This window comes from Hypanus sabinus, chromosome 17 (genome assembly GCF_030144855.1).
Source record: "Hypanus sabinus isolate sHypSab1 chromosome 17, sHypSab1.hap1, whole genome shotgun sequence".
Taxonomy (NCBI): domain Eukaryota; kingdom Metazoa; phylum Chordata; class Chondrichthyes; order Myliobatiformes; family Dasyatidae; genus Hypanus; species Hypanus sabinus.
The window spans coordinates 21,082,191-21,096,434 of record NC_082722.1 but is presented as its reverse complement, the minus strand read 5'-3'; the positions used below and the strand labels follow the sequence as shown (position 1 = coordinate 21,096,434).

At 39.5% G+C, this 14,244-nt stretch overlaps 1 protein-coding gene across 1 annotated transcript; it reads left to right on the top strand.

Annotated features, from left to right (window-relative positions):
* Window positions 1-351: 351 nt before the first annotated feature.
* LOC132407148 (tyrosine-protein phosphatase non-receptor type substrate 1-like) lies at window positions 352-11,662 on the top strand. The gene is made up of 6 exons (XM_059993447.1): window positions 352-433; window positions 4,764-5,057; window positions 5,669-5,767; window positions 6,360-6,403; window positions 8,216-8,326; window positions 11,371-11,662. The coding sequence occupies exons 1-6, from the start codon at window positions 361-363 to the stop codon at window positions 11,500-11,502; spliced, it is 753 nt and encodes a 250-aa protein (XP_059849430.1). The 5' UTR covers window positions 352-360; the 3' UTR covers window positions 11,503-11,662.
* The last annotated feature ends 2,582 nt before the right edge of the window (window positions 11,663-14,244 follow it).

Here is a 14,244-nt window from a genome sequence, read left to right as displayed (position 1 = left end):
ATATTTGTTTACACGTTTCAGCTATTCGGCCGTCTTTGTCTTTTAGATGTCCAGTGCTTACGTCTTTCGATTTTGTTAATTCACTGCGTTTAACTGTTATTAATAATCTTGATTATTTTTACGGCAGCCGCCAAAGTAAGTGCGTGCGAAGTATCTCAGTTCCCTCCGGACCTGACCGTCCCGGGAGGTGCGAATGTTACCATGAAATGCAAATTTCCACTATTGCAAGATACTGTTGACGTTCTTTGGTGGAGGGAAGGCGACAACCCATCTTTACAATGGGACAGCAGAAGACAATTTACTAAAAAGAGGGGAAGGGGAACACTTGTGCTCTGGAATGTCACAGTCGCTGACTCCGGAATGTATTACTGTGAAGCAAAGATTCAAGGAAGATTTCTCGGGAGAGGAAGTGGCTCCAGGCTCACTGTGTTCGGTGAGTGTGGCTGTTTGGAGATTTTCAGCTCTGTGCATTTTACATCAAACTTAGAGACAGGGATAAAATATATCTATTTGATAAAACAAACGGCGGGAGTACATATGATTTCCACGTTTAAATACTCCTCAGACCAGATGTTCTAAGTTCAGAATTATAAAGAACCGAAGAATTAATCACATTTTATGTGGCACCTTTATAGAATTAAAGAGCTTTATAGAATTAATTCTGTTTATCGTACCGTACTACTCCAAATTCTCCCCATTGCAGTTAGTCCAGCCCTGTTCCTCAGCTATCTCCCAGTTAAAACTAGTGTCCAAGGTTTCTGATATCTTTGGACTTTACCCTTATGATCGAGAAGGTACTTTGAATACAACTTTTCAAACAAGGTTAGGATTGTTTTGCAAGCAAGTGGTCGAAATACTATTCATACTGATGTGAATGGCTGGAATTGGATAGCTTGATTCGTTATCACAGAGGACACAAAATATGAAAACTTATATAATCTTTATCAGAAAGTCTGTATGCAGCATTACAATGCTCCATATCCGCATCAAAAGTAGAGAGGAATAATACCCGGCTCCAAACGAGTTAATTCCAATATCAAGTAACAATTTGTCGCATGCACTGCAAGTTGCCATTCCAACGTTTGTCAAGCAGGACTAGCAAAATCTATATTTCTTTCACCATACAAAATGGGGAGAAACAAATACCTCTCAAGTTCAAAGTAAATTTTGATAGGGTTGAACAACAGCTTACAATTACCTTCATTAAATTCTATCTGCTAATTTCAGCCCACCTGGTCCATAACCCCCTTCAATCCTTGACAGCCATGTGACACAACACGAATCAAAGTCCATCGTTCAAAGAACAGTTATCTGCTACCATACTCTGGCTTCTCCGGCGAAGCCAACGTTAGATACAACTTACTTCTTCATCCTGAATGCCAAGCGAACGTACCTGATCAGACCACCACCCCATTGCAGAACTTTTCCGAAGACCTTGCTAAAATCCATGTTGACTTAATCCACTGTTATCCTTCATCAAGGTCAATGGGAATCAGCTCTATAACTCATTAAGATTGGTTAGACACAACCTACCTTGCACAAAATTTTGTTGTTTATTTCCAGTAAAGGCCAGTGTACCTAAATATTTATCTATACCATTCTTTACAACAACTTCCAATAAATGACCCACTTTTCTGTAATACCAACTGGTCTATAATATACTGGCTTATTCCGGGAGTATATCGTGAAAAACGACAAAACTTGAAACATAATTGCAGAGCAAGTTCTTGGGAGACTGACATATCTGAAGGGAGGTAACTCACCCAGTCCAGATGATGTACATCCCAGGATACTGATAAATGTTGTTGATGAAATTGTGGAAGCATTAGCCAAGATCTTTCGAGAATTACAAGATTCCAGAATAGTCCTAACAGACTGGAAAATTGCAAATGTCGCTCCACTCTTCAAGCAGGTACAGTGGCAGAAAAGCAAAACTGTAGGTGAGTCAGTGTATCCCGCTGGTCGACAAGGTGTTGGATTCCGTTATTAAGGATCAGGTCTTAGATTACTTGGAGGCACATAATAAGACAGTCCATAGTCAGCATGATATTTTGAAGGGAAACTCTCGCCAGACAAAATGAATTATTTGAAGGAATGGAAAGCAGCATAGATAAAGATAGGTAGAATCATTTGTTGTGTACTTGGATTTTCAGAAGGCCTTTGACAAGGGACCATGCACAAGGCTGTTCAACAACCTGCGACCCCAAAGTATTGCAGGAAAGTTTGCAGGGGGGATGAAGCAGTGGCTGGTTGGTAAGAGGCAAAGAATGGGGATAAAGGGAGCAATTTTCTGGCTGGCTGCCCCTGACTAATGGTGTTTCACAGGGTTCCGTGCTGTGACTGATTCTTTTTAGGTTATATGTCAATGATATGGATGATGAAATTGATGGCTCTGTTGCAGACGATATTAAGAGAGGCGGACAGGCAGGTAGTTTTTTTTTGGAATTAGAGAGGCGACAGAAGCACTTAGAAAGGTTAGGAGAATAGGCAAAGTAATGGCAGAAGGAATACACTGTCGAGAAGTGTGAGGTCATGCATTTTGGTAGAGTGTATGAAAGTTTTGACTATTTTCTAACCGGATAGAAAACACAAAAAGATGAATGTGCAAAGAGACCTGGGAATGCGTGTGTAGTATTCCATACAGGTTAATTTGCAGGTTGAGACTATGAACAGGGACCCAAAGCAATAGCAGCATTCATTTCAAGAGAACTAAAATAGAATAACCAGGATGCAATGTTGAGACTTTATAAAGCACTGTTGGTGCGTCATGATACATTGTGAGCAGTTTTAGACCCCTTATCTTGGAAAGAATGTGCTGAACTGGAGAAGATTCAAAGGAGGTTTAGACCAATGATTCCAGAATTAAATAGCTAGTCATATGAGAGGGTTTGATGGCTCTGGGCCTATTTTCACTACTTTCAGGGGAATAAATCTGGGCGACCGCATTGACTCTTATTGAAATGTGAAGGTACTTGATAGTGTGGACGTAGAGATGATGTCTCTTACGGTGGGAGAATATAAGACCAGAGGACTCAGCCTCAGAATAGAGTGACATCCTTTCGAAAAGGAGATGAAGGGGAATTGTTTTGCCAGAGCAGCTATGGCGGCCAAGTCTTTATGGATATTTGAAACAGAGGTGATAGATTCTTGATTGGTTAGGGCATGAACAGCTGCGGGATAAGGCATGAGATTCGGGCTGAGAGGAAAATATCAGCTATGATGAAATGGCAGTGCAAACTTGGTGGGCCAAATGGCATAATTCGGCTCCTATATCCAATCGTCATATGGTCTTAAAACATTAGTTATACAGTAGTCTTCCGGCACTTCACCCGCGAGTAAGGACATTCTGAATACCTCTTTCTAGACCCTTTCACTTTCTGCATTATCTTGCTAGGAGGTCCGATGGGACATCTTGCCATGTTCTGGGGACTTCTGCACCCTAATTTGCCCCCGGGCTCTAATCCATATATGGGCCATAACATTGCTTCTGGTTTGCTTTTGTTGTATATTCACTGTGTACGTCTCCGGGGTAAACACAAATGGAAATGTATCAGATCTACCCCCTTCCCCCCGGCATGTCTTTCAGCCCCATGCATTGTTGAACCCGCTGATCTTCAAATGGGTCATTTTTTTCCTGTCGCTAACCCTTTATGATTAGTGTATCTGCAGAAGCCCTTCGATTTTTTCACGTTAGAATTGTCCTTCACCTAGAATTTGAGAAGGCCAAGAACGTTGACGTCGGTATAGGCGTGGGAAGTGGAGTCAGGCAACTTGGGATGGCTATTGTAGGCAGAGCGAAATCCTGACTGCTGTGATAAACAAATAAAGCAATCAAACGTTTGAATCTCCTCTGTTGGACACTGACCATAGCCGTGGCAGAATCAGTCCACGTTTACAAAACCTGAAAGTTGGGCTCGCAATTTCTACAAACGATCCTATAACAGTGCCAAGTGACTGTCGACAGTTTTGCTGCAGGATTTCAGGTTAAGAAAGAATGGAACTATAGAACCAATCCAGTTAATACCAATTTGCATTTGCGTTCCTGGTTGTTTCACGGAGGAGATGATTTGCCTCATTCAATATGGGGGATCTCTTGCAGGAATGGTTCATTTTCCAGGGAAAGCTCCGTTACTGAGTGTTTAAGACAGGAAAGAACAACTCCAAGACCTAGAACACTCCCTAAGCAGTTGAGAGACCAGAATGCTAGACTCCATGTGCATTTGTACTATAGAAATCTGTGATATTTTGGGGTTTGTAGCCCCGGCTTGATACAAAAAGCAAAATCCAACAGTAGTCAGCTTTCCAAAGCCAACGGCCGCCGCAAACCCAACTGTGCAATAAAGCTCAAATACTATTCGAAAGAGAATGTCTTCCTCAATTAGCACCTCTTAACTTCGTTGTCGAGGTGTATTCTCTGAAATCTTCCTTTCATCCATCTCCCAAGGGGACTTTATTTTGTTGTATTTTGCTTATTTAGTGTCTGTCCTTGCTGGATGGTAACTATATGTGTTGTGTGTGACTATATATACTGGTTGTATTTTGCAACTTGGCCCCAGAAGAACAGTATTTCGCTTAGTGTTGTGTGTGTGTACGGTTGGGCAACAAGAAGCAGAACGTGAAATGGAAAGAATTTAGTAAATACTGCTTAGTGCTGGCGGGTAACTCATTTGATAGAGTGTTATGCCAGTTGGCGGGGAGATAAAGGAACCTACCTGCACTGAAATTAATTGGAGGTACATAATATAAATTTGTTTTTATTCAAGCTCCTCCAACTCCATTGGAAATTGTTCCAATTGGAGGGTTTTCGGCTTCTCCAAAGCTCCTTTGTAAAACGGCTGCCTTCTACCCGGAGAAATTAGAAATCGTTTGGCAAATAAATAACAAACAAATTCACACTGGAATACAGAGTGTAACAAACCGGAGCGTGGGTGGATTGTACGAAGCTTCTAGCTTATTGGAAATCACGCAGTCTACTGCAGGAAAAGATGTTTACATCTGTCTGGTGTCGCATGTCTCCCTCACGGTGCCTGCCTGTTTCAGCTACATACATGATCAAGGTAATGTGGTGTCTTGATGAAGTCATGTTTTTGGATCCCGGCTGTAGACGTCGACACTTTAGATGTGCCTGATCGGCTACGTTCTTCCAGGATTTTCTGTGTTACGCTGTATTTCAGCATGTTTAGAATCTTTTGCGCTCAATATAAGATGGAACGCTTATAAGTCATTGTGGTGGGGTCAATATAAACTTGTTAAGGACAGTGACTGAACAGCTAAACAAACACGGAAGAATGACCAATTTTGAAGCTTAGTAATTGACAGTGATTATTCAACGTGAAAGGTGATAAAAACAAAACGAACGTGTTTTGTCCGTTAGTTTAAATCGTGTAAGACGAATTAAGAAATTAAATTCGCGCAGTATTTGTAAGGTAGCAAACTTTTGAACATTTGCAGAAGTTGTGACAAAGCAAAACTTAAACTCTATATCTCATCGTGATATAACAAAGGTGGGAATTTGCATTTCCTGTTTTATGATATATTTTCCAATATTGTGCAGTGAGATTTGAAAGCAGCCTATAAAATATTTGACATTGTTGATTCTCATGTGTGCGTTTGTTTTTAGATGTATAAATGCTTCACAATTTCTTGTTTACCCCTTTTGATTCACCAGGCTCTGATACAAAATTCATTCTGGCATGTGCAGCGGGCGGAACGACGATTTTAGCTCTGATAATAGTTTTGGTGATAGTCAAGTTAAATAAATCGCACGGTAAGGACGCTCATCGCTGAGAAATATCTCTATTTGTAAAAAAAAATAGACAGTGATTTAGATGTTCTAACTGGCTTACATAAATAATCATCAGGCACAATAGAAGCGGGATCTGTAGATGCAATAATTCCACCAGTCCATTAGTTGTATTTACATGCTGTATCTTGTTCATAAATGCCGATATATCCCTTTGGAATACTTCAATTGTCGTTTTCAATACAATGGCGAATGCATATTTTGAAGCGTAAACAACTTCGCGTTGGGCTATGGTTACTGTGACTGTGTGAAGAACATTGACGAAGTCATGCATGTCTCATTGATGTTACTTTTCATTTTACCGACAGTATTTAGATGTAGTCCGGCCATTCCTATGCTACTATGCTGCTATCACTTTACAGCTTCGTTAAAAGTCAAAGACTCTTGAGCGTAGTGCCGTGATGTGGATGTACAGTATTTAGACAACTGACACCACAAAATGCTTTCTAAAAGATCCGTAAATTCAGCAGTTCCTCTTACGCAATGTATTCGATTGGTATCAAACAAATAAAATCCAATGTTTACAATGCAAATAATTTATTTTACTTTTCTTAAGGGTTTAACGGAAGTTCTCTGGACAAATGTCAGAATGAAGAGCAGGTAGGTGAAATTTTTGTCTTCTTTCAGAGCGGCGTATGCATATGGTAGGATATTATAAATTAATTTTGTTCTAACATTTGGAACGCAGCAGGAAAGAATGATACTCTCCAATAACTCATTATTTTGAAGTATTGATCCAAGATGTATTTGAATATTCCTGTTTAATCTGCTTGCTATAGTCTTTGAGGATTCCACACCAGCTCTTAATAGGTTTCATTAAGATGAACGGTAATATATACCAGTGGAAATTAGGCTGTTAATGATTCTTTGTGTGACGAATAATTAAGTATATATCTGAGACTGAGATGTTTTAAATGTCAAATGTCGGCTTACATGAATCACGGTGTAGTGGTGAAAGGCGAAATACAGTACACGCACGAATCATTTCGCAATATGTGTTACTTTGATTTCAACTTAGCGTAAGCAAAATTGAAAATGCAACGCAATCTTGTTTTGGAATGTTATATGCAGTAATTAAACCCAAATCGCAACAACGATCCATACAGTATTGCACAATCTGCAATGAAATCGAATATGTGTACAATAAACCGTGTAGTATCTGGTGCATAATTATACCCACATGTTAACGGAACTCCACAAGGCGCCTTCTGCTCCACAAGGCTACGATCAATGATTATCATCCTCAATTTTCAAAGAAATGCAAGAAACTTATAAATGTATTGTAATCTCCCACTTTCGATTTAATCCACAAATTAAAAATCTCTAACGACATCTTGGGAACGTGGAAACATTGTCCTTTCAGACTGCACATCGCACCACAGAACGTAACATAAACGTTAACTGTTTCTCTTTGCTCTCGTGTTTCCTGACCTATTGTGTGTTTTATTTGTTTATTTTACTTCATAGTTCCAGCAGTTGAATGCTATTAAATTTGTGTCACCTTTATTCTCCTGATATAATATATTAAACCTTTATCGGTTGAATACCCATCTGTGTAGAACTGGGAACGTCTACGTGTGTTCCATTAATCACCTTCCCAATTTCAGCGGATATTTTTACTTTTACGTAACGGTATTTGCTGCCGCAACTTTTAATATCACCAAAACAAGTCTGTCATATATCTCTGGCTTCACGATATTAGTGCACCATTGGAACTTCTATCAGCGTTAGTGTCACTTCCCAAAATGAAGGACCGGTTCTGAGAATAATGTCTAAGTTGAAGCTGGAAAGTTGAAGATAAATTATTTACCTTTGCTTTGTTGCTCTAGAATGCTCTGTTATTTTTCCAGCCAGAAAAATAATATTTTAACCATTTACTGTAACGGGCATATCAAATTGCTCTACTTATTTCGAATGCAATTTAATTGACTCACCAACAACAACAATCAGCTCAACAGTATTTGCTAACTCAGTTAATCCAGGCTGGAAAAGTACATCAAGTCTTGCCATTTATACCAATGTCCTTAACCTTGATAATGCGAGTTTGAAGATCACAGATCTTAATTGCATCATGGGTACAAAATCTGGTCCATGCCAATGATTACACTAATTTGTAGGGGTGCATAACAGAAACGCATCGGATAAAGCCCGTGTACAGAACTCGGAATAGGGGAAGGAATATGACATAAGAGATGAAAAAAAAAGAGATGGCCAGACCTGAGTAACCGTTCCGATTGATAGGCTGGTTATAAGTGGTTTTTTTTAGAAATCTAACGTAAACATACGAACTTCCAGACTGAAATGGTTTTGGTATCTCACGTCCAATATGATATACGAACAATATCAAACTTAGTTCATGACCACTGACCTTTGTATCCGTTATCAACATTAAATATGCTATTTTTCTAACAGGCTGAACATGCTTCTGTGGCGCATACCACTGCCTATGCTTCACTAAATTTGACGGGGAGCAAAGGACTTCAAAAAGATCGACAACAAGAAGAGCACATTATCTATTCTCCGGTAAAGCAGAGAGATTGCCATAACTAACATATTAATTTGCTTCAGAGTTATAACACTGTAACAGAGCCGTCCGGCCCAAACAGTTGGCGCCGCCCAATTATGCCCATGCGACAATTTAGCCGACTCACTACTGCATCTTTGGATTGTGGGAGAAACCCCGAGTGCAAAAAGAAAGTCATACGGTCATGGGAAAACTTAGAAACACGCCATTTAGTCGGGCACGGGAAGTAAACCTGGATCACTGCTGCTTTAATTGTGTTACGCTAGCCGCTCGATACCGAGCCAGGCAAAATATATACATAGGACCAGAAGATATACAAGCAGAAGTAGGCTATTCCGCTGATCTTGTCTGCTCCGACATTTCATCATGGGCTGATTCAATTCATCCAGTCATCCCCACTCCCTTACCTTCTTTCCATACCGTTAGACGCCCTGGCTAATTAAGAACCTTTCTATCTCTGCCTTAAATGCACCCAATGAGTTGGGCTCCACATCCAGTCATGGCAAGAAAATCCACATATTTATCACTCTTTGACTAAAGTAATTTCTCTGCATCTCTGTCTAAATGGACTTCCATCAATCCTGAAGTCCTGTCCTCTTTTCCTGGACTCCCCTGCCATGAGAAATAACTTTGCCATATCTAATCTGTTCAGGCATTTTAACATTCGCAATGTTTTATGAGATCTCTCCTCATTTTCCTGAACTCCAGGGAATACAGCCGAAGAACTGCCAGACGTCCCTCATAGAGTAACCCTTTCATTCCTGGAATCATTCTCGTGAATCTTCTCTGAACACTCTTCAATGTCAGTATATGCTTTCTAAAAGAAGGAACCCGAAACTGAAAACAATACTCCAAGTGTCGTGTCACGAGTGCGTTATAGAGCCTCAATATCATAGCCCTGTTCTTATATTCTTTACCTCTATAAATGAATGCCAACAATGTATTCGCTTTCTACACCACCGACTCAGCCTGGAGGTTAAACTTTCGGTATCCTGCACCGGGACTCCCAAGTCTCTTTGCATCTCTGCATTTTGAATTATTTTCCCATCTGGATAATATTCTGCACGTTTAAATCTTCCACCAACGTGCATGGCCATTATGTGTATGTATATGGTCAGGACAATACATTGCATTAAATACATTGTATTTAATTTGTATTTGTATTAAATACATTGTATTTAATTTGCCAATTCTTTGTCCTTTCCCCTAAACTACCTAAGTCTGTCTGCAGGCTCTCTGTTTCCTCAACAATACACAACCCTCCTCCTATCTTGGCAAATTTAGCCAAAACTCATGAACCCATCGATGGAATCATTGACATGTACCATAAAAAACAGTGGTCCTAACACCAACCCCTGTGGAATTCTGCTGGCAAATGGCATCCAGCCAGAATAGGATCCCTTGATTCCACTCTCTGTTTTCTGCCGATCAGCCAATGCTCCACCCATACTAGTAACTCCTCTGTAATTCCATGGTCTCTTATCTTGATAAGCAGCTTCATGTGCGGCATCTTGTCAAATGCCTATTGAAAATCCAAGTACACCACATATACTACATCTGCATTGCCTATTCTGCCTGCAATTTCCTTACAAAAATTGCAGTAGGTCAGTCAGGCAGGATTTTCCATTCCGAAAACCATGCTGGCTTAGGCCTATCTTGTCTTGTGTCTCCAGGTACTCAATAATCTCATCCCTAACAATCGATTCCAACATATATATGTATATAAACATTATCCCAAGAGTGGTTAATTTTACAGACCTTAGCAGATCTTTGTCACTGTACCACTTACAACTAAACACCCTCGAAATAGCTTCACATTTTTCTTCCATCTGGGTGGATTCCATCCTGAACTCATGAATATTGTTATTTCTAACAGTAGATACTTATTTCATCATCCCCTTCTCTTTTTTTTCTTTATTACAAATTCTGGCTCCTTTTCAGCTCTTCTCTCTTACTCATCTGCCCATCACCTCCAGCGGTGTCCCTCCTTCTTCTGTTTCTTCCAGGTTCCACTTTCTCCTCTGAATAGATTCCTTCTTGCACCGTTTTCCTTTTTCTCTCATCACCTCCCAGCTTCTACGTCATTCCATCACCCATCATTTACACCCCTTCTTACCAAGCAGGTTTCTCCTATCCCTTGCCATCTAGTATTCCTTCACCAGCTTATTCCAGCTTCTGACCACTTTGTTTTGCTGTCCTGATGCAGCGCTCCGGTGAGAAATATTGAGTTTATTTATAGCGTACATGCTGCCTTCTCTACTGAGTTCCGTCAGCATTTTCTTTTTTTTTTGGTATTCTTCAGGATTTCCAGCATCCACGGAAGTTCTCGAGATTTTATTTTACCCCTTGCTTTTACGAATCTAATTTTATATGTAATTTGCAAATGAGGAAACACTAATAAGGATGAAACTGGGAAAAGCCATCCGTTCCAACGCCCATTATCAGCTCCATAAGTAACACGAATCTCTGATAATAACCGAGAATACTGAACCAACCGAACATTGGTGTTATTCATGGAAATACCGAACTGTGATAAGGCAGTAACCTTACTGCACGAATGAACGAAGTGCCACCGTTCAGTTATCAGTTGTGCGGTATCCACTGATGACTGTGTCTGTTTGCATTTGGACCTCTGTTGGCAGGTGCGACGGAGGAAACACCCGTAAGATCTATAGACGAAACAGTTTGTCGCAATCAGTCACATATAACACAAAAATGCTATTGTGTTTTTAGTTAGCGAAATATTTTGTTCCATACCTGCTGCCTTAAAGAGTTACCTACTCTGCCAACTCGATTTTGTTCAACTTCATTTCAAGTAATTAAAGAAACGCTCATGATTCTACATGATCATCGAATTGAAATACCATATCAATCAAAAAGAAAAAAAATTGAAAAACATGTTGACATAGATTTTGTGTGAAACGGCAGAAGTCTAAAATTGACAGCTTATGAGTGCATCACTAATTCACTTTAAAATTTTTGATTTGATTTGTTCAAATCAATGGATTCTTGATTAATCTCGGATATTGAAATATTTTCACAGACTAAAAGAAATGGAGCTGACAAGCTGACTTACGCTTCACTGCAGCTTCCGGATTCCAACAACACCTCAGCATCCAAACATCAAAACCAACATGCATTGTACGCAGACGTAAATACATCAAAGAAACTGTGAAGCTGAGAATCTGACTGTAGTTTAGACCTATACATTATCAAGGAGTGAAGACCTAGGCATTGCTTTTTCTCCTTTCTTGCAATCAGACAAAGATTGTTAATCGATATAACATGTATAAGTTAGGAAGATAATGGATCAATTTCGTCTTCGATTTGTTGGAAGCGATTATCACTGGAAAAAGTAAAAGTAATTAAATTAGGAATAAGATACTTATATATAAATTTATATATATAAAAATATTCTTTTACGATGTATGACCTATCTTTAAATTTTTGATTACAGAGTGGTATACCTTTATGTGTTATGCTATAACATTTTGATCAAATTTATTACAATATATGAAATGTACACAAGTTATGTTGAGATGTATCTATGTGTTACACTCTGTAAATCATTTTTTCTTCTGAATAAAAATATTGTAAAAAGAAAGGAATAAGATTCTGAATAAGCCATTCTGTCTTTCTCTACTGCCCAGTCATAATCTCCATTGAACAGTCCCCGATCATTCCAGGAAAGAAAACTACTTTGCCTCATCCCCAGGATATTCCGTCCACAGTCCTCAGAGGATGAAAGAATATCAAGAGATTCGTCAACACCAGCGAGAGAAACTTTATTTGCAGGGCAAAAGCAAACGCCTGCTGAACAGCTTTTCTTGCTCACTTATGTCAACGTTCAATAGAAGAAAATATAGATTTGAAGATGTGAAAAAAAATCGCAAAATGTTCTCGCGAGAACAACTCTGTTTGAATATTGATTAGTAAATATCTTATGATGAAAATAATTCAGTAATCTTCTGTTTCTTATACGTTCACGGTCTGTTGCTCAAAATTAGCTGTATAATACAACTGCACTATCACATGGTGGTAACAGAAATCCCAGGACACAAAAAAGGCAAAATAAATCATTGCAACCTGTGTACATGTTCAAGACCATATTGAAACAGAGGAGATACGCACATGGTCCCATTAAAGGAAATCAAGTTTAGACTAATCACAACATTTCAATGAAAAACGTGGACGTTGGAAAGTAGATTTATATATATGAATCACGTGTCTAGATGTGTACTCTAGAAGAATATGGTGTTTTGCACACAGCTCCTCAGCGGTTAATAATTGCTAAGTTGCCCAAATGAGCACAATAAATCTGAAATATGCCAAGAATCACTACCACTCGCGCCCCTCCTTCTTTCATTTAGTCCAGGGTCCACTCTCTCTTCCATTCATCACCTCTCAGCCTCTACGCCACTCTGTTCCCTATTATCCACACAACCTCTTACTCACATGGTGTCTCTTATCACCCGCCATCTTGTATTCCTTCCACACCCTCTTATTCTAGCTTCTGACTTCTTGCTGTCCTGTATAGCGTTTCGGCCAGAAAGATGGACAGTTTATTTACCTTCATATATGCTGTTTTACCTAATGAATTACATCATCATTTTTCTTTGCATTCCTCAATGTTTTCTGCATCTGCAGAATCCCTCGAGATCATCTTTCTTCTCTTGCTTACATGCATTTAATTTATTTTTACAAGGAGTGACTGGGGGTGACCCCAAGTGCAGGGCACAGGCACGGAGATGGGATTGAGAGGTGTTTGCACCGTCGCAAACGTGGATCAGATAACCAGGAGGAAGCTTGACACGGAGCTCTAATATGGAGTCTTGACACGGAGACGGGGTTCTCATGGAATAACTTGAAACTAGAGCTGAACTTAGAACCAACGGTTCTAAGCAATCGGGAAACGAAGTCATCACACGGTAATCGACCAAAGAACTGGCGACCTGTGGTTGTTACGCCAGAGTTCTTATCCTGCAGTCTCAGATGCAAAGCAGATGTACTGTAATTCAATGAACTAGCAGCAATTGAGAATCAGACGACTGGAAATTAGGCATAATCAAGGACATAGGAGCCACATGGGGGCAGCCAGAAGGATTATGACGTTCATATGTAATTTGCAAACGAGGAAACACTAAAACGCATTAAACTAAGAATAGCCATCCTTTTCAACGCCCATTATCATCTCCAAAATGAACACGAATATCTGATAATAACCTAGAAACACTGATCCAACAGAACATTTTTTTATTCATGAAAATACCAAACTGTGACAAAACAGTAACCATAGGACATGAATGAACAAAATGCCAACGTTCGTTCTATCAGTTGTGCGGTATCCACTGATTACAGTATCTTTTTGGAGTTCTCTTGGCCGCTGTGACTGAGATCTTTAAGTTAAACACCGTAAGATCTATAAGCTAAACAGTTTGCGACTAACCGACACATATGACACAAAAACACGCTTGTATGTTGAGTTAGCGATATATTTTGCACTATAGCTATTGCTTCAAGCAGTTACCTACTCTCCTAACTCGATTTTGCTATTCTTCCTTTCAAGTAATGAAAGGAACGCTCATGATTCTACAGGATCATGGAGTTGAAATACCATATACATCAAAAAGAAAATCAATTGTAAAACGTGTTGACATAGATTTTGTGTGAAATGGCAGAAATCTAAAATTAATAACTTCTGAGTGCGTCACTGGTTTATTTTATAATTGTTGACTCAACATGTTCAACTCAGTGAATTCTCGATGAACCGCTGGTTATGAAATAGACTAAATGGAATGGAGCTGACAAACTGAGTTACGCTGCTCTGCAGCTTCCCGATTCCAAGAACTCCAAGAAAGCAAGATACATTGTCCACTGATGTAAATACATCAAAGGAACTGCGAAGCTGAGGATCCAA